Here is a 24,197-nt window from a genome sequence, read left to right as displayed (position 1 = left end):
CTCTGATGTAGGGATCAGTGAAAAAGGACATTGGCACAAGGTCCAAAGTGAAGCCAGCCTCAGGTTGGCTACAATAGGTTCTCCTGCAGTCTTAGGGACTTCTGGTCCAGACCGCTAGCAAGGGGCAGGGGACACCAGGACAAAGCAGGCTGAAGTCAAGGTGAGTCCTGTTTCTAGGGAAAGCTTGCCAAAGACACCCCTCTGAAGGAGACCTGGGACTCCTCTAAGAGCCCTGGAGTGTACTGGAGCTCAGTCTGCCCCACTCACCCTCTGCACACCAAGAAAAACCTTAGCCAACTCGAGAAGGCCACTGATTCTTATATCCTCTCTCACTGACTCAGCAAAGCTCTCCCATCCACTCATCTGATCTATTCAGTGCAGAAGTTGTAGGCAGGGCAAAGGGCTGGGAGGGGCTTTCAGGGACCACCCCTGGCCTTTTGGTCTAGCCTAGGAAAGTGTCTCTAATGATAAGAACTGGAGGGTACCCTAGAGGCCATCTTATTCAACCCCTTCGTATTCCCATAGAGGAAGCCCAGAAAAGAGAGCCCCTAGTAAGTCACTTGCAGAACTCCCCAGGTCAGGGCTCTTTCCCCACTCTACCTTGCTGCTTTTTTGGGTTTCAAAAGGACACATTTGTGGAGATGGGTCACCTGTGGGGAGGACCACGTGTGGCAAGTATCTCAGGCTCAGGCAGGAGCCTACTTATTCCATGCCTGGGGAAACGGCAGTAGTGCCCAAGAGGTCAAGGAAAAGCCACAGCTGGGAGGCTGCTCCTCTCTCCCTACACCCCCTCGTCGGGGCAGCTATAATTCTCTCTTCCCATCAGTTCAGTTCAGGGCTGGGCGCGCTACTGCTGAGATGAAGCAGGATGGGTATTCTTTGTCTTATGCTACCTCATGAACTAGAGAGAATATTCGTGTTCTGCAAGACTTGAAAAAGGAAAGGTTTCAGAGAAAGCCGAGAAGACTTGTATGAACTGAGGAAGAGTGCAGTGAGGAGAACCAGGAGAACAATTTCTACAATAACAAAAATGTTACAAATACAAACAACTGTGAAAGATTTAGGAACACTGATCAATGAAATGACCAGCCATGATTCCAAAGGACGCATGAGGAAAGAATGATTCTCACCTGCTGGCAGAGGAATGACACAGATGTCGACGCAGCGCCAGATACATTTTAGACAGGGCCCATGTGGGGATTTGTTTTGCTCCAATACACGTGCTTGTTACGAGGGCTTCGGTTTTATTTTATTCTTAAATTTTTAAAATCTTTTAAATGGATGGGGGGAGGAGGGAAAGAAAATAAATATTTGTTAACTGAAAAAATATAACAAAAATTTTCAAATGTACTAATCACATGAAGAAATACAAAGTGATACCTTGTCTTCACACGCTCTCTCTTCTGCCGCCACTTCCCCTCCCACCCCAGGTTCGTGCAATGCAGCGACCACCACCAGGAGTGAAATTGGTCATAGAAGCTGTCTGCATCATGAAAGGGATTAAACCTAAAAAGGTGCCCGGAGAAAAGCCAGGCTCAAAGGTAGATGACTACTGGGAGCCTGGCAAGGGGCTGCTCCAGGACCCGGGCAAGTTCCTTGAGAGCCTCTTCAAGTTTGACAAGGTGAGCCAGTCATACTCTTAGCTGACTGTCAACATTATTCTGCAGTAGCTAAGGATCTAGAAATAGGTGGGGCGGGCATGAGAGAGGCGCAGTGAGTGTCAGTACAACCACACTGGGACTTTAGGGAGAGAGGAGAGAAAGAAAGGTGAGAGCTCTGATCCCAGGGAGGGCACTGCTGGGTGGCCACTTACTTCCCCTGGCTCCAGGAGGCAAGACTTAGAATAAGTAGGAAATAAAATGAGTAGAGAGACATTTCTTACCAGGTCAACTGTGCCTTTCGCGTCCTCATTTCTTGGTCTTTTTCACTCTTTTTTTGTTGTCTCTCTGTTTCTATCTCTCTTTTTTACTCTTCCCCATTTCTTTAAGCATCTTTAATAGATGCTTAATTAATGCTTGTTGAATTGCATTTTGGATCTTTGATCCCGGGAAATTTCAACGAGCCTCTCCTCAGAGTCTTTAGAGTCAGTTGTGACTGCCCTATGATAGAGGGCAAACAGAGGTCTGCCCTCTGAGGTTCCTTCCAGTGCCTTATCTATGACCTGATGAAAACTAGCTCTTGAGGGAAAAGCAGTCCAATATAAGAAACATTTATTAAGCACCTTCTAGGTACAAAGTATTGGGAATGCAGAGACAAGAAAGAAGCAGTGGTTGCCCTCAAGATTTTAGTGATGGTGGGGAGTAGGGTGGGAACTAGCACTCTGGAAGCATCAGGAAAGGCATCTTGTAGTGGGGGATCCTGGGCTGTGCACTGAAGGAAGCTAGAGGTTCTCTGTAGCAGACATGAGAAGCAAATGCTTTCTAAACATGAGGGACCACATTTTCAAAGGCAGAGAGGCATGAGAAGGATTGATGTGGATGGTAAACAGAGAACTGGTCAGTCTGATTGCAGCAGAGAGTGGTTGAAGGGGAACTTTCTCTCTCTCTCTCTCCCTCCCTCTCTGTCTCTCTCTTTCTCTCACTCACTCACACACACACACACACACACACACACACACACACACTTTCTCTTTCTCTCTTGATATATGTGTATACATTCATATTGTGTATATATACAAATATAAATTCAATTTTATTTATTTTCAGTTCCAAATCTCTCTTTCTCCTCCCCTCCCTCACCTATTGAGAAGCAGAAAACCCCAAACCCATTGTAAATATGTATAGTCATGAAAAACAAATTCTCATGTTAATCATTTCCAAAAACCATAACAAGAAATGAAAGAAGGAAGGGAGGGAGGGAGGGAGGGAGGAAGAAAGGAAGGAAGGGAGGGAGGGAGGGAGGAAGGAAGGAAGGAAGGAAGGAAGGAAGGAAGGAAGGAAGGAAGGGAGGAAGGGGAAATATGATTCAATTTGCTCTCTGTGTCCATCAAATTCACTGTGTGTCCTTTATATTTGTGGCTGGTCATTGTGTTGATATGACTAAGTTTTCCAAAGTTCATTGTCTGTCCAATATCATTTTTATTGTATAGATTGTTCTCCTAGTTATGTTCATTTTGTTATATATCAGCTCATACAAGTCTTCCCAGGTTTTTCTGAAACCATCCCCTTCATTTCTAACAGTGCAATAGCCTTCCCTCACATTCACATTCCATAACTGGGTTACCCATTTCCCAGTTAACGGGCACAAAGGAGAATCATATAAATAGCATTGATGAAGTAGACAGGTGCTGCATGGTGAAGGGGTTTGTCATTTATCTTCATGGCACTAGAGTCATCGACAGTTTTTGAATAAAGAGGGGCACATCCAGATATGTATTCAAGGACTGTCCATTTGGCAACTGTGGAGGTCCAACTGAAGTGTGCTGAGATGGTAGGCAGGGAGACCACTTAGGAATCACCATTGCCCAGGGGACATCGATGGAGCTCTGAATGAAGGTAGAGGCTGTGGGTGAGTGGAGAGAGGGGGACAGAGAGGAGAGATACTGTGGAGGTCAGATCAACAAGACTTAGCAACTGAGGGGCTCTGGATGTTGAGGGAGAAGGAAAAGTTAAGGATGACCCTGAGGTTGCAAATCTGGGAGAATGGAAGTGTAAATGGTGCTCTCGGCAGAAGTAGGGGAGTTTGGAGAAGAGTTTGAGGAGGAAATAGGAGTCCCCTTGTGGATCTGAATTTGAGATACTTATGGAACATATACCAGGCAGTTGGTAATATAGGACTAGAACTCAAGGAGGAATTGGGGCTGGATATTTAAATTTGGAAGATATCTGTAGAGATGATTTCACCTTCATAGGAACTGATAGAAGCACGAAAGGAAGGTACAGTGGTAGCAAGTAAAAGATGAAACAACTGAGGAAAACAAAGTTTCATTAAAAAACAATCAAATAAGGCCAGTTGATTAAAAGGAAAAAATACAATGTTAGGAAATCTTACTTCTATTTGTTTGGAAGATCAGGGATTTTCCAAGTTGGGAGAGGGCGAGCAAACAGTTTCAATTCCCTGAATTCAGAAAACGTCCCACTCACCTCGTGTCTCTAAACAATCAAAGGAAGATGGAAACAGATTGATTGATCAATATGGGGCCAGTTGCCAGATAAGACATGTAGGTTGCTTGAGACGTACAATTATGAGAAAACTCCTTGGATCAGTCTTTGGTTCTGAGCAGGCTTCTCATCAGCATAACCTAGGTCTTTGGTTAAAGGTCTGTCTCTTAAGCAGCAGGGAGAAGTGGTCCAGCTCTCAGCCGTGCAGGGTTAGGTTCAAACAATGCAAGAAGGTTTTCTCCCAATTCTCCCAATTAAATAAAGTTTTCTTACAAGATAGAATTTGGACTAGACCTGTAATTGAATTGAAACTAAGCTAGTTCCAGAATTGAGTCACAAGTTGGAGTCATTGTGGTTCACTCAGTTCCCACAATTAACCACTTGCTGTCCTCATTCCCTCAATTCCCTCATAGAGAAGGAAGAGAAGAATGTCCAGGACAGAACCTTGGAGAATACTGATGCAGTGGATAGTGTGGGGTCAAGAATTGTCCAACCTGCAATAAAAGAAACTGAGGCAAAGTTTTGAGCCAATGGCAATTTTATGGAAGGGCCCATGGCCCCCCTCTGATGAAGGAAATCTCACATCTTCCTCATGATCTGAGATGCCCCCTTCCCTAGAGTTTTAGTTTTATAGTGTCTGATATCCAGACAATACGGATAAAATACAGAATCTTATTGGTTATTGGTTGATAGACCTTGACATTAACACTCCAGGTCACAAAATATGGAATCCCAGTGATTGACAAACTGACTAACAAACAGGTCTTGACAGACCTCTCTTGGCCTTTCAGGAGATCTGCAAGCCAATAAGTAGACCCATGAGCTGGGCCGATAAATGTACATCAAAACATCTGCAAGGGTCAGTGGGCCGGTAGAGAGGCAGGCTGCAGGCTGGCAGCCAGGGTCACTCATTGACCTAATGTTCATAGCTATTTGCCCATATTGGGCAATGAGATGATGACGGATGGAGGGGCAACAAAAATAACTGAGGGACTTTCCATGGACTTGAGTCACCTCTGCTGTGCTGGGCTTAGTCACCATAACAAGGAAAAACAAGGGTGGAGGTCCTCTAGTTAGCTTCCTGTGATTAAGCAAGTGAAATTACAGGGTGCAATGGACAGCTCTGGGGCCTAATACACAGAACTTCTAATCACTGTGGAATCCTATCAAGCTGATTCATCCTGATGTGAATAGATAGGAATCCAATGAATGATCTATCACAGTAGGAGACCTGGAGCAATAGCCAGACAAAGAGAAGAACCAAGAGTGAACAGTGTCTTGTGAGTCAAGGGAGAAGAAAGTATGTTGTAAAAGATATTGGTTAATAATAGCTAAAAGACAAAAACTCTTGCCCTCCAGGAGTTTATATTCTCTTGGGGAAATATAAGATATAAACAGATAAACTAGAGGACTATTCCCAAGCATGCTCCTGAGATATCTCTGTGACATTGGGTATTTTAGACATGTAGAGCAAACAACCTCTACATAAACATGGAGTTGAGAGGTGGGATGTTGAATTTGGGGAACAAAAGACAGGCTAGTTTGCTTGGAATATAGACCCAGCGAAGGGAAGTTAGGTAAAGTGGGTTGCAGGTCCCTAGAATTAATCCTGAAAACATTTGCATGAAAATCCTGAAGCTTGAGACACTGCCTCCTCCACTCCAGAGGCAGAACCCCATTTCAGCATAGTTAAAAGTAAAAAATAATCTGGAAAAATGCGCAAAGGGCAGAAAGAGATCCTGCTACTATGGTGACAGGGAAGATCAAGACATCAACTCATAAGAGCACAACAGTCAAAACTGCTACATCCAAAGCCTCAAAGAAAAATATGAATTGGTCTCAGGCCATGGAAGAGCTCAAAAAGGATTTTAAAAATCAAATAAGAGAGGTGAAGGAAAAATTGGGAAGAGAAATGAGAGTGATGCAAGAAAAATCATGAAAAAAGAGTCAACAGTTTGGTAAAGCAGGCATAAAAAAGAAATACTGAAGAAAATAATACCTTAAAAAATAGAATGGGCCAAATGGTAAAAGAGGCACAAAAATCCAATGAAAAGAAGAATACCTTGAAAAGCAGAACTGACCAAATGGAAAGAAATGCACAAAAATTCACTGACAAAATAACTCCTTACAATAATTCCTTAAAAATTAGAATTGGGTCAGTGGAAGCTAATGACTCTACGAGACATTAAGAATCAAACCAAATCAAAAGAATGAAAAAATAGGAGAACATGTGAAATTTCTCACTGGAAAAACAACTGACCTAAAAATAAATCCAAGAGAGATGATTTAAGAATTATTTTACTACCTGAAAGCCATGCTCAAAAAAAGAGCTGAGACATCATCTTTCAAGAAATTATCAAGAAAACTGCCCTGATATTCTAGAGCCAGAATTCACTGATAACCTCCTGGAAAAAAGATCCCCAAATGAAAACTCCCAGGAACAGGATAGCCAAATTCCAAAACTCTCAGGTCAAAGAGAAAATATTGCAAGCAGCCAAAAAGAAACAATTCAAGTGCTATGGAGTCACAGTCAGGATTACACAAGATGTAGTAGTTTCTATATTAAAGGATCGCAGGGCCTGGACTTTGATATTTCAGAGGGCAAAAGAGCTAGGGTTATAACCAAGAATCACCTGCCCAGCAAAAGGGAAAAAAATAAACATTCAATGAAATAGAGGACATTCAGGCATTCCTGATGAGGACCAGGGCTGAACAGAAAATGTGACTTTGAAATACAAGACTCAAGACAAGCATAAAAAGGAAAAACAGGATAGAGAAATTATAAGGGATTCAATAAGGGTCAACTGTTTATATTTCTACATGAGAAAGTGACACTTTTAACTACTAAAACTCTCATTATTAAGGCACTTAGAAGGAGTATACATGGACAGAGGGCATAGATGTGAGCTAAATATGATGGGATTATCGAAAAAAATAAAATTAAGAGGTGAGAAGGAGGAATGCACTGGGAGAAAAGGAAAAGGAGAAGTAGAATGGGGTAAATGATCTGACATAAAAAGGCATGAAAGAGCTTTTATAGTGGAGGGGAAGAGGGGATAGGTGGGAGAGGGGCAGGGATATGAACCTTATTCTTATCAGAATTGGTTCAAAGAGGGAATAATATACGTACTCAATTGAGCATAGAAATCCATCTTACCATACAGGAAAGTAGGAGAGAAAGGAAATAGAGATGGGAGTGGCTGACAGAAGAGAAGGTAGACTAGAGAAAGAAAATGTCAGGAGCAAAACTTTTGAGAAGAGGGTGAAAAGAAAAAGTAAATAGGATAAATGGGGGAAATGGGATGGAGGGAAATATGTAGTTAGTAATCATAACTATGAAAAAAATTTCTAGCAAGATGCTCTGATAAAGACCTCATTTCTCAAATATATAGAGAACTGAGTCAAATTTATAGAAATAAGAGCCATTCTTTCATTGACAAATGGTCAAAGCATATGAATAGGCAGTTTCCAGACTATATAATCAAAATTACCAATAATCATACGGAAAAAATGCTATAAATTGATTAGAGAAATGTAAATGAAAATAACTCTGGGCTACCATATCACAGACTGGCTAATATGACAGAAAAGGAAAATGACAGCTGTTGGAGAGGATGTGGGAAAGTTGAGACACTAGTGTACTGTTTGTGAATGGTATACCAATTCAGTCATTCTGTTTGGAGGTATATCCAAAGGGCTAGAAAACCATGCATACTCTTTGACCAATACCATTACTAGATCTGTATCCCACAGAGATTAAAAAAAAAACCCAAAAAACAAAAGGACCTATATATGTACAAAAACATTTTTTGCAGCAATTTTAGTGGTGGCAAAAAGTTGGAAAATGAGGGGATGCCCATCCACTGGGGTATGACTGAGTTATGGTATGTGATTGTAATGGAGTATTGTTGTGCTATAAGAAAAGACAAGCAGGATGCTCTTAGAAAAACCTAGAAAGACTTACATGAACTGATGCGAAATGAAATGAGTAGAACCAGAAGAACACAGTATACAGTAACAACAATAGTGTATGATGATCAACAGCAAAATTACGTGATGTGAATGACTTAACTCTTCTCAGCAAGGCAATGATCCAAGACACTTCTGAAGTACTTAGGAAAAAAAACGCTATCCATCTCCATAGAAGGCCCTGATGGAGTCTGAATGTAGATCAAAGCTTTTCCTTTATTTTTCTTTGGTATTTTTGTCTGTGTTTTCTTTTACAATATTATTAGCTATTATTATGGCTATTATTGAGGTGTGGTGCAGATCTATACAAATCTTTGTAACCTAATAAGGAGGGTAAAGCCCCAGAAATAGAGGAAAGCCTAGTAGAGGCCATCAAGATTGAGTCCAATTAACATCTAAATATATTCCCTCTACAATATCTCCAACAAGGGGCCTTCTGTCTCTGCTTGAGGACTTCCTGTGATGGGAAACTCACTACTACTTTTGTTTGACTTTGAGGCATCTCTGTTGGTCATGTCAGGTTCTGTTCCTGTCAATAGAACATCATGAAGGCCTTTCTCTCCTCCCCAAGGCCAGTCCTGAATGACTGACCAACTTTTCAGTGCTACAGCTCCTTGTACAATACATGTTATCTGTAAGTTTCCCTGATTGAAAATCTTAAAATGTAAATGCCAGAGAAAGAGAAAAATAGTTGAAGGCAGTAGTAATTTTGAGGGAAAGAGCCTAGAGGGATGGGGTCAGAGTTATATCACTGAGAAGGCTGCCATCACTTCACTTTAGAGGTCAGGGCTTTAAGCCAAAGAGAAATATCTCCCGTTACTAACCTCAATCTGTATGTCCTTTACTCAGTGTATTTGTGCCTACCCACCATGTACATGCACGTAAAACTCCTAGGGGCCCTTCTAACACATAGCCTAAAAAGGAGAAAGAGCAGGGAGTCAGGCAGGGACCACAGCCCAGTCAGCCCCAAACTCCATGGAGAGGTGAGAACTTCTCACCAGAACTGAGAACTTCCTTCTGAAACCTCCCTCCAGGTTCCTCTTTGGTTCACTCTGCTGATGTTTACCCCATGCCCTCTGATTTCAGGACAACATTGCTGACTCCGTGATTAAAGCCATCCAGCCCTACATTGACAATGATGAATTTCAGCCTGCAGCCATTGCCAAAGTGTCCAAAGCATGCACATCTATCTGCCAGTGGGTACGAGCCATGCACAAGTACCACTTTGTGGCCAAGGCTGTGGAGCCAAAGAGGGTAAGTAGGGGAAAGGGAAGACAGAGAATGGAATTTGGAGATGGCAGCCATCCGTGAGTGGAAAGGGCTCTCTGGCCCACATGGCCAACCTCTCCAAACCCTCCTTCTCAAGGGTTTCTCTCAGCTGGGGCTGTTTTTTAATTGTCCAGTCCAACCTCTTCTTTGTACAGATGGAAAAACTGAAGTTCAAAAGGGGAGACATTTGCCCAAGGTCACTCAGCTAACCAGTGGCAGCAGAGGCACAAGCACCCAGATTTCTTGATTCCCAGCCCGGGGTTCCTTTTTCTGTTCAGTATTGATACTTCCTGCCTGATAGCAAAGGTAAAATACAGGCTCGGGTTTACTCCACTTCACTCTGCTACCCCTCAGCAAGCCCTGCGTGAGGCCCAGGAAGACCTGGATGCGACCCAGAAGATCCTGGATATTGCAAAAAATCAGCTTCGAGAAGTGGAGGACGGCATCTCCACCCTCCAGACCAAGTACCGAGACTGCATTGCCAAGAAGGAAGAGCTAGAGATGAAGTGTGAACAGTGTGAGCAAAGGATGGGCCGTGCTGACAAGGTGAGGGCTGCGTCCTGTCCTCATCACCTCCTGGGCCTCGATGCACACAGGAGAAGGGAGAGCCTTTACCCTGGAGGGGACACCAAAAGGAGGATCATCTAGCCATACCCTGGAAAGAATGCTCAGAACACAGCATTAGTTCAGGCAGGCGTAGTGCCCCCCACCACACTTCTCTGGTTAGTGAGAAGAGGGTGGGAGCTGGGAAATGACTCCTGCTGGGCCATTGTCCGATGAGCCTTGGTTGGGGGCAGCCACCCTCCCCCCACAATCAGCACAGTCCTGGCTGCTGTTGCTCCTAACCCAGAGGCAATTTTCTTTCTTTTCTACCTTACTCATCCCCAGGTACAATATTCTTTCCTTCTGGAGACTTTTCCATTTCTTTGCTTCATTGTATTTATTAGGATCTCTTTGGATTGCTCATTTTCCTGTTTTCTCTTAGTTTTCTTGTATTTCACTCCTTTTTCCTTCTATTATTTGTTGCTTTTTTAAATTTGATACATTTTTTGTTGACTGGAGGAAGCAGGGCTTAGTTTTAACCATTAAGTTCACTATCTTGCCATACCTTATGGGTCTCACTTTCACTCGGTTCCTCATTCTAATGTGCCTTCAAGCTAGATTTATCCCAACCATGCTCCTCCTGTGCCCTCTGTCAGCTGTTGGTATATCCCTGTAGCAAGGTCTCATCCCCTTTATTCTCAGGCCCATGTGCAGTGGAGGTGGAGAAAGTAGTCATCTATCCCTAGGAGCATCAAGGCATTTGCCCAGTGGAGATTTTCAAGGCAGCCTATGGAGAATAAGGAGCAGTGCCTTGAACTCTGGGAAATAACATCATGATCCTGTATGTGACCCACCTGGCCTTCTTTCCCCCAGCTGATCAGTGGACTGGCTGATGAAAAGGTGCGATGGCAAGAGACAGTTACAAACCTAGATTACCAGATCAACAATATCTATGGTGACATCTTGATGTCTGCTGGTTTTGTGGCCTACCTTGGTCCCTTCACGGTAAGGAAGACCAGGAAACTAGAGCTGCCCAGAGCATCTTCCCCATCCCAGGCCTGATTCTGGCAAGCTATCTAACTTAAACACAACCCAGACCCCAACCAGGCTGGCCCCACCTGCTGCTGATGCATCACAGAGGGAGAATAACTGCTTAGAGACATTCTAGGAAGAGATTACATTTAAGTGTGCAAGACTTAACTATAGACATGGATCCTTCTACAATGTAATGAGTAGTTTTCCAGATATCCAACCAATTCCCAGCCTGTTCTGCCTTCCAGGCCTACCTGGATCACTGAGTAAGCACAGTGTTGCTTGAGGTCACTACTGTTTTTCTGCGTCTGACCTCCCATAGTGTGGAGGACCAGGTAATTAGAATTCTCTCCACCACTTCAGGCCTTGCTGCCTCCATGAATGGACCACGAGTGGGAATCTCAGATGACTCCAGGGTCATCAGACATCCCCATCTCTGATTGGCTCTAAACCTATGACAGATATTGTCCTGGCCTCTCAAGGATGCCGAATCCCCCATGCTCTCTTGGACTCAGAGCAAATACAATCCTTTGCAGTTCCTTTACCTCCAAGCAAGATCTTAGCAAACTCCCTTGGATGAGCTCCTCTTCTAGGTCTCATAGAAAGATGCTGCAAGGTGGAGCCTTCCTGGGTTGATATTAGGAGCATTATTTAAATCATTATCCATGGAGGATTCTCTGCTAAGTCACAGGGCTTTATTCCATGAAGGATACCAAGTGTGGGTCCACGTCTGAGGTCTCTATCTCTTGGCAGGGGCAGTACCGAACATCACTATGTGAGCTGTGGTTAGAGCAGCTCTCAAAATTTGAGGTCCCCCACACTGCGGAACCAACCCTGATTGGGACACTGGGGAATCCAGTGAAGATTCGGTCATGGCAGGTATGGGAGGAATGGACCCTGCAGCACCTTGAGGACTGACCCAGCTAGAGATGGGAAGGCAGAGTAGGCCCAGATTGTGCAAGCCTGGGCAGTCTGCAATCAGTACCTTTTGAGCAGAGGAGTGATTGCCTTGTGATTGTATATATACATGTATGTGCCTGTGCTCACGTGGGCACAGAGATGTGCTTTTCTTACAGAACCCTACAGGGTGTATGGGAGACCAGTCTGGGAAGGGTCATGGGCAACTATCCTGGTCTTGTGCAGAGTTTGGCTGGTGGGATTGCCCAGTATATCAAAGTCACAGACACCAAGCTGATCTTCTTGCTTCCAGATTGCGGGCCTCCCCAATGATACCCTGTCTGTGGAGAATGGTGTCATCGCACAATATTCTCAGCGCTGGAACCATTTCATTGACCCCCAGGGACAGGCCAACAAGTGGATCAAGAACCTGGTAAGAAAGGTCCAGTTCCTGTCACTTAGAGACAAATGGGAAGGACACGTAGCTGACTTCCTTGTCTACCTGCAGTCTTTTAGAGAGCATCTATCCTCTCAGCTTAACTGTTTTACTCTCTCCCTCTTTATTTTCAAGTCCACATCAACTCCTGCCCACTTCACCCCCCCCATTAATAAAGAGAGAAAAATAAAATTTGTTACAAACGTTTATAACCAAACAAAAATTTCTACATTCACCATGTCAAGAAAAATACATTTCAGTGTGCACTGAGTCCATCCCCTTTCCATACGGAGGTAGATGGCACACCTCATTAGGGGCCCCCTGGAGTTGTTGTCAGTCAGTCTGCTGACCAGTTCCTAACTCTTTCAGAGTTGTTTATTATTAAAATATTGAGGCTACTATTTACATTGTTCCCCTGGTTCTGCTCACTTCACTTGGCATCAGTTCATATAAGTCTTCCCAGGTTTCTCTGAAGCCATTCCCTTAATATCTTACCGCACAATCGTATTTCTTCACATTCATACATCATAATTTGTTCAGCCATTCTCCTGTTGATGGGTATCCCTTTAATTTCCAATTCTTTACCATCATGAAAAAAGCTACTATAAATACTTTTGTACCTGTGGGCCCTTTTTCTTTCTTTGATCTCTCTGGTGTATAGACCTAGTAGTGAGGTCTCTGGGTCAAAGAGTATGCACAGTTTAAAAGCTTTTTAGGCATACTTCTAGACTGCTTTCCAGAACGACTGGACCAATTCACAGTTCTTCCAACAGTGAATTAATGTACCTATTTCCCCAAAGCCCCTCCAGCATTTGTCATTTCCCATTTTTCTGAACTTTGCTAATTGAATGGCTATGAGATGGTTTCTTGGAGTGGTTCTAATTAGCCCTTCTTGAATGATTAGCAATTGAGAGCATTTTTTGGTCTGCCCACTGATAGCTTGGCTTGCTTCCTTTGAAAATTATACATGGGCTTTTTTTCACTGAGGTCGGTTGTTCGAGGCTGGAGGAACAAGGCTATGATGGTGTGACCTGAGGTTTTATTGCAGTTTCGAGATTAAATTCCTCTTAGCTGGCCTTGCACAGGGCGTCAGCGTAAAGGAGAGTTAGTACTTCTTAGAAGCTGAGCAGAGCTACTCTGTCTCTGATGAGAAAGCCAGAGAGAAGGTCAAGGAAGCCAAGTCCTGGGGGAAGAGAGAACCATGTGAATATGGGACAATCTTGCCCATAGTCAGTGGGGCTGACAAGGATTTGGGACTTCCCTGCTAATTTGCAGGGTGGTGATGTGACTACTGTCGACCCTCTTGCATTTGTCTGGACGTTCCATTGGCCCTTACCTCAGGTTTATCCCCAGCGTAAGATTTTAAGCTCTTCAAGGATAGGGACTGGCTTTTTCCATCTCTGTGTCCTTTGCCCTGTATGGAGGATCAGGACCAGGGACAGTGATTTCAGTGGTATAAGGAATTCCCAGATGAGGTCAGCATCTTCTCTACTGCTTCTAGTCTTAGGAAGTTACCTACAGCTCGGAGGTGAAGTGACTTGCCCTGGGTCACACAGTTTCGAGGCAGGACTTGAACCCAGGACTTCTTGTGCTTGAGGCCAGAACTCTATGCTCTGACCCTCCTTTTTATATTTATAAGCTTCACATTGTGCATAGTTCTCTCTGTTGTGCTGGTGGTTCTAGGCCTCCGTCTTTCCTCCCCCTCAGAAGTCTTTGCAGCCCTGATCATGCTAGAGAAGGGAGTCTTTTCTTCCCTCAGCATGCTCCCTTCTCCTTGCCCTCTCACAAGTTGAGATGGGGGAAGGATAGCAGGCTGATCCTGTGAGTCCTCTTGTGTGCCTTTTCTGTAAAAGCTTGAGAAACATTTGTTGGATTGAATCCTCCTCCATCAAAGAGATAAAACCAGAGGGAAGGGGGCTGCTGTGCCCCCCAGGTCACAGTCGGATTCAGGGCTGTTGTTTGGCTTGAATTCACTCTCCTTTTGTGTTTCAGGAGAAGGATTATGGTCTGGATGTATTCAAGCTGAGTGACAGGGACTTCCTGCGTAGCCTGGAAAATGCCATTCGTTTTGGAAAGCCATGTCTGTTGGAGAATGTCGGGGAAGAGCTAGACCCAGCTCTGGAACCTGTGCTCCTGAAGCAGGTACGTGCTGGCTCCCTGTTCTCTATTAGGCAGGCTGGTTAGTTCATAGGCACTCGCAAAGTGCTCAGCATTTCGAGGGCAAGGACAGGCAAAAAACAGGCCTTGCCCACAAGCGACTTCTATTCTGATGGGAGAGACACTGTGGAAATCCCATGGTATGCAAGGTAATCTGAGGGAAGGCACCAGGAGCTGGAGGGATTGGGATAGGCTCCTGCAGAAGCAGAGATCTGAGCAGCTGTGTCCAGGGGAGGGAAAAGGGAGCAGAAGAAAGGATCAGAGGAGGCTAGGCTCCCCAGGGTAGGGCTCTGTCTTAATAGAAGACTCTTTAGCATAATTAGTAATGGTATAACAACGTGTGTGTGCATTTGTATGTGCGCACATGTGTGCATATGCATGTGAGCATGTGTGTGCGTGTGTGTGTGTGTGAGTGTGTGTAGAAGGGGGGCCTAGCTAGTTTGAGAGTGCTTTCACTTCCCTTCATACCATGTTGTCCCAGAGCCCTGCCCTCAGCCATGGCTGAACATCCAGGAGGCTGCATCTGTCATCTCCCTCCGGGTCTCTCCCCCTTTTCCATTTCAGACGTACAAGCAGCAGGGCAACACTGTTCTGAAGCTTGGAGACAGTGTCATCCCTTACCATGAAGACTTCAGGATGTACATCACCACCAAGCTGCCCAACCCCCACTACACACCTGAGATCTCTACCAAGCTCACGCTCATCAATTTCACCCTCTCCCCCAGGTGAGCTGCAGGGCCCAGCCTCCCTCTGGCTCTCCCCTAAAGTGCCACCTCCAGCTGGCTTCCTTCCTCTGTCCTGGGCACCATCCTCAGGCATTGATCAGACCTCTGGGGCTGGTTGCTCAATGTGCCAATGTCTGGCTTCTGATCCCAGCAGCCCTGCATCCCCCAGGGCAGAGTGTGGACAGGGTGTGTGGGTGCCTTCTGTCAGGTTTGAACATCTTGCCTCCATGGGGTTTCTGCCCCACAGGGGGAAGTTTTGTGTTTTCCCTTAGATATGATCATCCTGATTTACCAGGAAATCTAGCCCCCATTTGTGTGTATGTGTATACACATGTGTGCATGTATGTATTAAAAATACCTGCATTTATGAAAAGTATAAAAAGCTTGTTGTGCTCCATGGGTGAGGGCATCCTGCCTTGAGAGATGCTTGTACTGCCTGTCTTTGGTCACTCTTGACAAGCAGGCTGTCTCCTCACTTCTATAGGCTCAGTTGGCCCTCTTTCTCAGCATGGACGTGGCCTACGGAGATAAACCATCAAGTTCTCTCTAGATACAAGCTGTTATTTTTAATATCTCCCTTGCTTAGGCCTTCACCCCATAGTATAAAAGCTTCCTTCTCTCCGCTCCTTTCTGCCTCCAGTGGAGGCCCTCCCCACTCCAATACACCACACCTCTCCTCTCAGGTATCTGTAGTGCCTAACTATCCTCAGAATCACCTTCAAACACCTTAATTTGGCATTCAAGGCTCTCCTCAGCTTAATTCCTTCCATGTCTTGCCAACCTTGTTCCCTACTATTTTTTAGCATGTAACAGCCAGGCCAAAATCTTCAGTGTTTCAGGTACATGCTATGCTCAGTCCAGCCCTGGCACTTTGCCTCTGTTCCCCTCATCAGGAGTACCCTCTTCTCTCCTCTCTGATTTATCTCAGCTCCCTCATTTTCCATAGCCCAGACCAAGAGCCAAGTCCATTAGGAAGGCTTCCCTGGCCATCTCAGTCCTCACTGACCTCCTTCTCCTCAAAGTCCCTGTTGCCTTTAGGGTCCGAGGCACTGCACCCAACCATCACGAGTGCACTGCTCACCTTGTTAGCTGTTGTTTCATATGAGTAGGTCTCATTCCTCTAGGTAGGGCCCCCCCAAATGCAGAAACTGTTTCTTATTCTCCTGGCCCAGACGGGGGACATACTAAGTAGCAGAAAGGACCAGTTTTTGATTAGCAGTTATTGAGGGCTGATCAGACAGATGGGCCTCCGATGAGATTTGACATGGCCCAGGCCTTGGCTGCCGGGGATGAGGAAAGCCCCACTCTTACAACTCTGGTCCTTCCCCACAGTGGCCTGGAGGACCAGCTCCTGGGCCAGGTGGTGGCCGAGGAGCGGCCTGACCTAGAGGATGCCAAGAACCAGCTGATTGTCAGCAATGCAAAGATGAGGCAAGAGCTGAAGGACATTGAGGACCAGATCCTCAACCGGCTTAGTTCCTCGGAGGGGAACCCTGTGGATGATGAGGAGCTCATAAAGGTTCTGGAAGCCTCCAAGATGAAGGCTGGGGAAATCCAGGTTGGCATCTCTGGCCGTATCCCTCCTCTGCCCACTAGCCCCACCCTCCCACCCCTGGAACCAGATCTGAGTGCATCCCTTCTCCTTTTGCCTGAGCCAGGCCAAGGTGAGGATTGCTGAGCAGACCGAGAAGGACATTGACCTCACCCGCATGGAGTACGTCCCAGTGGCTGTCCGAACTCAGATCCTCTTCTTCTGTGTATCTGACCTTTCCAATGTGGACCCCATGTACCAGTATTCCTTGGAGTGGTTCCTCAACATCTTCCTCTCAGGCATCTCCAACTCGGAGAGGGCAGGTACCTCCTTGGCACTGCCCCTGGGATGTTCTCAGAGCTCAGCTGCCACGCTTGGGATCAGGTGGGAGGCCCTGGTTCCCTAACCCTAGCCCTCCCTTGCTCTTGAAGGGGTGGGATGGGGATGCCTAGGCTTCTTAATGGGTACCTGCATCTGCCCTTGGGTAACTCAGGAACACCCAGGTATTTAGTCAGGACAGACCTATCCTGATCACCCTGGTCCAGCAGATAGTGGGGAGGCTAGATCTTGGGGAAAGGAGGTGGATTTGGGGCTTGGCCCAGCAAGGCGCCTGCAGGTCACTTACGTTCACCCCTCCTGGGGTGTATCCTGTGCAGATACCTTGAAAAAAAGGATTGCAAACATCAACAAGTACTTGACCTTCAGCCTCTACAGTAATGTCTGCCGCAGTCTCTTTGAGAAGCACAAGCTCATGTTTGCCTTTCTCCTGTGTGTGCGGATCATGATGAACGAAGGGAGGATTGACCTAGTGAGTAAGGGTTCAATTGGGCCAGCCCGGCCCCCACACTCACACTCTTGATTTCTGTTCTTGCCTCTCTCCTCCCCATCTTCCTTCTCCCCATCTGTCCCCCCAGCCTTTTGGGTCAGCCAAAGGACCTGGGAGTTGAGCTGTGGCCACAAAAAGTCTAATAATGCTTAGTGAAGTGGCCCACTTGTCGGCAATGACAAGAACAGGGAGTGAAAGTCCCTGTGGGCAACCCAAGTGGAGTGGCCTGTTAGCTCTAACTCCTCTGCTCCAAAAGCTTGGTCCCTAGTCTCAAGGAGTTTATAGTCTATTTGGGGAGGCAAACATGAAGAGCTGACACAAACTACCTGGTTACGTGAATTAAGTACTATTTGCTATCTTTGAAAAATTAAATAGATAAGGGTAAGGGTTAGGGTTAGGGATTTCACTGGTGTCAGGAGCTCCCAGGTGAGGAAATTCCCTGCCATTACAACCTAGCTGCTTCTCTGCACCTTGCAGTCTTAAAAAGTGGTCTAGACTCAGAGCTTCTTAAACTGTGAGTCACGACCCCACATAGGTGCACGAAAAGTTTGGCAACAGTCGAAGGTTTCTGAATGTGCAATGACTAAAAATGAATTAAGAGTCAAACACATAACAAACCCCAGGTGTTTCTGGCAGTGCTGGCTTGTCCATGTTGCATTGTGTACTTTACGGAAGCCTTGGTTCTGAACACACGCACAGCATGCTCCCTTGGCACCGTGCGTGCCCTCAGGCCACGCAGCACCAAGGAATGCTGCCAAAACATGAAAAGGGGTCAGAAGTGGAAAAAGTGTAAGAGGCCATGGTCTGGGGAAAGGCTCTGCGTGCTCTCGCTAAATGATGTGCCCACAAGGGGCACCAAGACAAGATTTACACTCTGGTCTTCCTGTGGTCAGCACCAACTCTCTGTCCACTACACAAAGCTGTTTCTCCCAGATAAGCATATTCTGAAAAATATTCAGGTCTTCAAACATTTCCAAAAGACTCTTGGTGCAAAATGCCAGAGAACTACAGAGACAGAATGAAGAATGAAGCAGGCTGTTTTCTATTTTGTTTTGTTTTGGTTTTTCTTGTGGGTTCTCCCGTTTGTTTAATTCATCTGTGCAACATGACGAATGTGAAATGTATTTAATAAGAATGTATGTGTAGAACCCATATAAGATGGTGTGCCGGCTTGGGGAGAGGGGGAGGCAGGGAGAGGAAAATTTAAAATCTATGGAAGTGGTTGTTGAAATTAATTATAAACAAAAGAAAAGGGAAGCAAGCCCAAATCAATTAATAGACCGATCTTGTTTGATGTACGGTGTATACAGTGTTCCTCAACAGGAGACCCCCACCTTTATGTGAAGACGGAGAAGAGATTTCTACTTTAACCTCTTCTCTGAATCCAAATTGCTTGTTAAAGGTTCACAATGGTGAATTTTATTTATATATTTTATTACTCTTGGTTTTTTAATAAAGTCATTTCACACATTAAAAAAAGAAAAAACATTCAGGTCTGATCCAGTCCAGAACTGTGATTACATTAACATAGAGAGTGGGAAAACCCTACCCTCCTGACGCGGAGCAGAAACGTGTCTGCCTCGGACATGGCAAGTCTGAGTGGTCTGGCCACAGCCACAGCCTGCGAGGGACAGGGGCATGAATCCGAGCCCAGCTTCCCAAATCCCCGGCTTGCTCTTTGTGCTCTACTCCAGGGGCTGGCAAATTAGGGCTTCAGGGACAAATCTGGACCCTTTGCCCTTCTGATTGGGCCCCCAGCCTAGGAAGAGTTTGGACGTTTTAAATACAACTTTATCCGAGTACAACTGAGAGATTTATTAAGGTCTTAACGTAGAAAAAGCCCTTCTTAGTTCTTTCTTAGTTGTGCTTAAATAATGTATTTTAAAATGTAAACCCTGTTGTTAACTGGCTACTGTAAAAAATCAGACGAGTGGGGACTTGGCCCTCACTGTGCCAAACTCCCACTGAAGCAGAACCACACAGTATGCGGTCGTGATGGCTGCACTCCAGTGTTCTGTGGACCAAACTTGAGGAGAAAGTGTGGTTTTTGTCCTTACCAACATGGTAGCTGAGGACCGGAGGACCTTGAATGCTGAAAGAAAGGGAGAGTTTTTACTTTCTTCACTATACAGAATGGTGACTCCAGGGACAGCGTGGGGTAGTGAAAGACTCCTGAACTTGGGTTCAAAACCTTGCCCTTCCTGTCCCACTTAGGGGACCTTGGGCAATCCATGTCTCCTGTCCCAGGGCTCCTACTTCTCCTCTGTAAAAGGAGGGGGCTGACTTTAAGGTTCTCTTTAGCTCAGTTTGTTGTAATCCTAAGTGTCACTGGAGGAACTTCCAGGAATAAGGGAGAATGGTTAGTGGACTTCTACAAAACTGTAGAAGCATTGAGTGACGGGTCCCTAATGCTGGCTTGCTCTCACTCCCAGGGAGAGTGGCGCTATCTTCTCTCGGGGGGCTCCATCAAAGATGTCATCGAGAACCCAGCGGTGGACTGGCTCTCAGACAGGGCATGGCGGGACATCCTGGCCCTCACCAACCTTCCCAACTTCTCCACCTTAGCAACGGATTTTATTGTTCACATGGATGACTTCCGTAGGATCTTCGACAGTGTTGAGCCCCACCGGTGAGCACCACTGCCCAAGCGGTCAGGCCTGAGCCCACACCTCCTCCTGGCACCAGGTTGGCTGTACCAGGGAGCTAGAGCAACAACTGCAGGGCCTGTGCCTCTGGGCCCCCAAAGGCCTCTCTCTAGGAAAGACACTGAAGTGACTTGGAGGATTTGTATAGTTTGGGTTATTTGGGGTGGTCTCTGGGCTCCCTTTGGTATCCCCTAGATGCAGTACCTCTGGGGGAGAGAACCATCCCTGTCCCTTCCCAGCCATGGGAATACACAGAGAATACATTCAGCAGACACACCCATGCGGCCATCCTGCCAGTCCAGGGTTACGTCAGACAGCCTTGCACATTTGTTTGGTATTTTGGACTCCCCCAAAGCACTTTCCTATTCATTCTTTCATCCTCACAGCAACCTGGGAGAGAGGCAGAACAGTGGTTATTCTCCCTCTTTGACATATGGAGAAACTGAGGCATAGAAGTGCAGTGACTTGCCCAAGGTTACACAGCAAGTCGCTGACCAGGCTGGGACCCAGCCCCAGGTTTCTGACTTCCACACATCACATTACTTTGCTCCAATGAGGGCCCTCTCTGCCTGGCCAGTGCTGCCTCTGCTGGGGTCTTTGCACTGAGGGCCCAAGGCCTGCGGGCCGCCGCATGAGACCGTGGATGGTGTCTCTTGTTTTCAGGGAGCCCCTGCCAGGCATGTGGGAAGAGCACTTAGATCAGTTCCAGAAGCTGCTGATTCTGCGCTGCCTCCGAGGTGACAAGGTCACTAATGCCATGCAGGACTTTGTGGCCACCAACCTGGAGCCGCGCTTCATTGAGCCACAGGTAAGCTTTCCCACCTCCCTGCTTGCCCAAACACCAGGTCTCTGACCCTTGGATGAGGGGGACTGACCTAGCCCAAGATCACCATCTGAGGGCCCCCAGTCAGGCCTGGAGCCCAGGGCCTCCTATTAGACCATCCCAGATGCCTCTTGTCCCTCCTCCCAACCCCAGGAGCTCAATCTCAGGCTAGCAGAGCTGTCAGAGTCAGGGTGAGAGGCCCCAAGAGACAGCACTGCTTGGAGATGGCACAGCAGCAGCATCTAGGCCACTTTCCACCCCAGGTCAGCTGTCCTGGGCCTGCTGAACCCTGTCAGAGAGGGACCTCTAGACAAACAGAGTCCCTAGAGACAGCCCAGAACAGCTCCTGCTCAGCCTCGGAGTCAACTACTGCCTTGGTTTACAGACAGCCAACCTCTTTGCCGTATTCAAAGATTCGAATTCCACCACCCCGCTGATATTCGTGCTGTCCCCGGGGACAGACCCCGCTGCTGACCTCTACAAGTTTGCTGAGGAGATGAAGTTCTCCAAGAAGCTTACAGCCATTTCCCTGGGTCAGGGACAGGTACTGAGCAGGTCTAGACAGTCGGTGCCTATGGAGGTCGGGCGCCAGGGCCAAGCTGGGGTGAGGGAGACAGCAGGGAAGGCTTGATGGGTCTGCCGAGCATGACTCTGGGCACCCCCTCCTCCAGGGTCCTCTGGCCGAGGCCATGATGCAGAGCTCCATGGAGAGAGGCAAGTGGGTTTTCTTTCAGAACTGCCACCTGGCCCCCAGCTGGATGCCCTCCCTGGAGAGGCTCATTGAGCACATCAACCCTGACAAGGTGAGCCCCAGGATGTCTTTCACCCATGGCTTGTGCTGGGGCAAGAGAATCAGTCTCTGGAAAGAGAGGAAGGATTGGGTAGCTGCCCTCAGCCTGGTCTCCGTGTGCGGAGAAGATGGTTCGTTTTCAGAAGTCATTTCACTTGTGTGGGCACAGGTACACCGGGACTTTCGTCTTTGGCTCACCAGCTTACCTAGTAACAAGTTCCCAGTGTCCATCCTCCAGAATGGCTCCAAGATGACCATCGAGCCCCCTCGGGGGGTGAAGGCCAACCTCCTGAAGTCCTACAGTGGCCTCAATGATGACTTCTTGAACTCCTGCCATAAGGTGAGGTCACAGCTGCTTCTACCCCAGCCCAGGCAAGTGTGAGAGCATCAGGGACAAGTGACTTCTTAGTAAGGGATTCTATTAAGAATCAGGCTGGGTGCCATGGGACAGTTCTCCCTTTTCATGCTACCCTCCCTCTGACTTGCTTTGAACTTGGACAGGCCTCCTTCCTTCCGGGGCTTCAGTTTACCCACCAAAAAATAAGATTCTATTGACCTTCTAGGCCCCTTCTGGCTCTGGAGTTGTGTGACTTTTGAGGATGTGAGCCTTCCAAGCTAGGGCTCCCAGAGGCTACTGTCCCTGAAACGCTGATTCCTTCCTTCTGTACCCCTTCCTGGCTTCCTCTCCTGTAACAAGCAGCAGTCTGAGTTCAAGTGCCTGCTTCTGTCCCTGTGCCTGTTCCATGGGAATGCATTGGAGCGGAGGAAGTTTGGGCCCCTGGGCTTCAACATTCCCTATGAGTTCACAGATGGGGACCTGCGCATCTGCATCAGCCAGCTGAAAATGTTCCTGGATGAGTATGAGAACATCCCCTACAAGGTGAGCTGGGAGCAGAAACCCCAGGCAGTATTGGGAATGAGCTGAGGATTGCTGCCCTGTACTTGTCACCCTCGTCATCTAAACTGGGGGGGATCCTGGACCCTGCCAGGACCTTGGAGTAAGGGGAGAACCCCATGCCCAAGCATCTTTCCAACCCAGAGGCTGGAGCCTGGGCCTGGAGCCTGATAGGTCAGAGTTACTCACTAGCTGTAGGGCCATGGAAAAGTAACTTAACCTCCGTTTGCCTCAATTGTAAAATGGGGCTAATAATAGTACCTACCTCCCAGGGGTGCTTAGTATGGTACTTGGCAGAGAGTAGGTATTTTGTAAGTGCTTATTCCCATTCCTCACCCCCAGCCCACTCAGCCACAGAGTGAAATGTAAATGGTACCTTATCTGAGTCTGGCTGAGAGTGATGATGGGAATGGCAGGCTGGCCCCATGGACCTCCCAGAACGGAGTGCCCCTGAAGGGGATTGGTCAGCTCTGACACATTGTTCTGTCTCCATCTCCTCCTCAGAGCCCTGGTGGGGTTCAGTTCATTAGCCCCTGGAAGGGAATGCTCCAGCCAGGCAGAAGACTCTCGGCTCTGACAGGCTGCTTATCTGTCACTCTGGGAGGGGAGGCCGAACAGACTTGGGGGGAGTTTTTCACCTTGACCCTGGTGGTCAAAACAGGTCCTCAAGTACACAGCAGGCGAGATCAACTATGGGGGCCGTGTGACTGACGACTGGGACCGCCGCTGCATCATGAACATCCTGGAAGACTTCTACCACCCCGTGGTCCTGGAACCCGAGCACATCTACTCTGAATCTGGCATCTACCACCAGATCAACCCTACCTACGATATCAATGTAATCTTCACCACCCACCCTCACCCTGGTAGCTCCCACAGTCTGTAAGGCCCAGGCGCTTGGCACTGGGACATCAGAGTCGTCCCATTGAAGGAGGCAGTGTGTGCAGGCACGGAAAGGGGGAAAGTCCACGAGTGCAGGGGTCCTGCAGTCCTCCATAGCCTTTTTAGGACTCTGGAGGACAGAGCCAGCCCAAGAGGCAGGGGGCAGGGCCCAGCATGCCTGGCACTGGCTGTGGGAGGTTGGAGAAAGGACTTAACTCTCTGAGAAAACGCAGCTTGGCCTTTATTTATAATAACAGCCGAATGGCAAGGTTTCTTCTCCACTTCAGAGAGAGGCAACATGAGGATTCTGGTCCAACCATCCCAATCCTAACAGTCCTCCACTATGTGGAAGGAACTTGGGTCCCAGTGTGACTTTCCCAACACCCCAGAGGAGAGAGGAGAGACAGGTTCCCTCAGGTTCCTTTTCCCCAAGGGAAATCTCCCTGGCCTCTTGGATGGAGGAACTTTCTCCACATTTGACTGTGACCCTCTGCCAGGTCCCAGTTCAGTAATGACTCCCCTTTATGCCCAGCCCTAAGCTTGGCTGTACCATTAGTAAGACAAAAAAAAGTCAGAGGTGGAACAGACATGAGGCAGGCGTGGAGTGTCAGGGCCCAATGGAGGTGGGGCTGGGCACAGCCAGGCAGAGAGTGGGGCTACAGCTGACCCCACACCCC

At 47.1% G+C, this 24,197-nt stretch overlaps 1 protein-coding gene across 8 annotated transcripts in view; it reads left to right on the top strand.

Moving 5' to 3' along the window:
• The window catches only part of DNAH1 (dynein axonemal heavy chain 1), a 151,923-nt gene that overhangs the window by 122,784 nt on the left and 4,942 nt on the right, over positions 1-24,197 (top strand). For 6 of the 8 annotated variants that reach the window (XM_072650155.1, XM_072650173.1, XM_072650163.1 and 3 more), the window contains 18 exons: positions 1,431-1,622; positions 9,156-9,323; positions 9,693-9,884; positions 10,755-10,886; positions 11,667-11,792; positions 12,124-12,243; positions 14,239-14,388; positions 14,968-15,128; positions 16,461-16,686; positions 16,787-16,982; positions 17,316-17,467; positions 19,918-20,114; positions 20,794-20,938; positions 21,339-21,497; positions 21,625-21,756; positions 21,913-22,083; positions 22,444-22,623; positions 23,300-23,476. In XM_072650155.1, coding sequence (XP_072506256.1) covers positions 1,431-1,622; positions 9,156-9,323; positions 9,693-9,884; positions 10,755-10,886; positions 11,667-11,792; positions 12,124-12,243; positions 14,239-14,388; positions 14,968-15,128; positions 16,461-16,686; positions 16,787-16,982; positions 17,316-17,467; positions 19,918-20,114; positions 20,794-20,938; positions 21,339-21,497; positions 21,625-21,756; positions 21,913-22,083; positions 22,444-22,623; positions 23,300-23,476 — 2,976 coding nt within the window. Of the gene's footprint in view, positions 1-1,430; positions 1,623-9,155; positions 9,324-9,692; positions 9,885-10,754; positions 10,887-11,666; positions 11,793-12,123; positions 12,244-14,238; positions 14,389-14,967; positions 15,129-16,460; positions 16,687-16,786; positions 17,044-17,315; positions 17,468-19,917; positions 20,115-20,793; positions 20,939-21,338; positions 21,498-21,624; positions 21,757-21,912; positions 22,084-22,443; positions 22,624-23,299; positions 23,477-24,197 lie in introns of those variants that run through there. The other 2 variants (XM_072650182.1, XR_011976233.1) reach the window with 2 other exon arrangements.

This window comes from Notamacropus eugenii, chromosome 1, assembly GCF_028372415.1.
Source record: "Notamacropus eugenii isolate mMacEug1 chromosome 1, mMacEug1.pri_v2, whole genome shotgun sequence".
In the NCBI taxonomy this organism is placed as follows: domain Eukaryota; kingdom Metazoa; phylum Chordata; class Mammalia; order Diprotodontia; family Macropodidae; genus Notamacropus; species Notamacropus eugenii.
The sequence above is the reverse complement of the archived record's forward strand: the minus strand, read 5'-3'. Positions and strand labels throughout refer to the sequence as shown.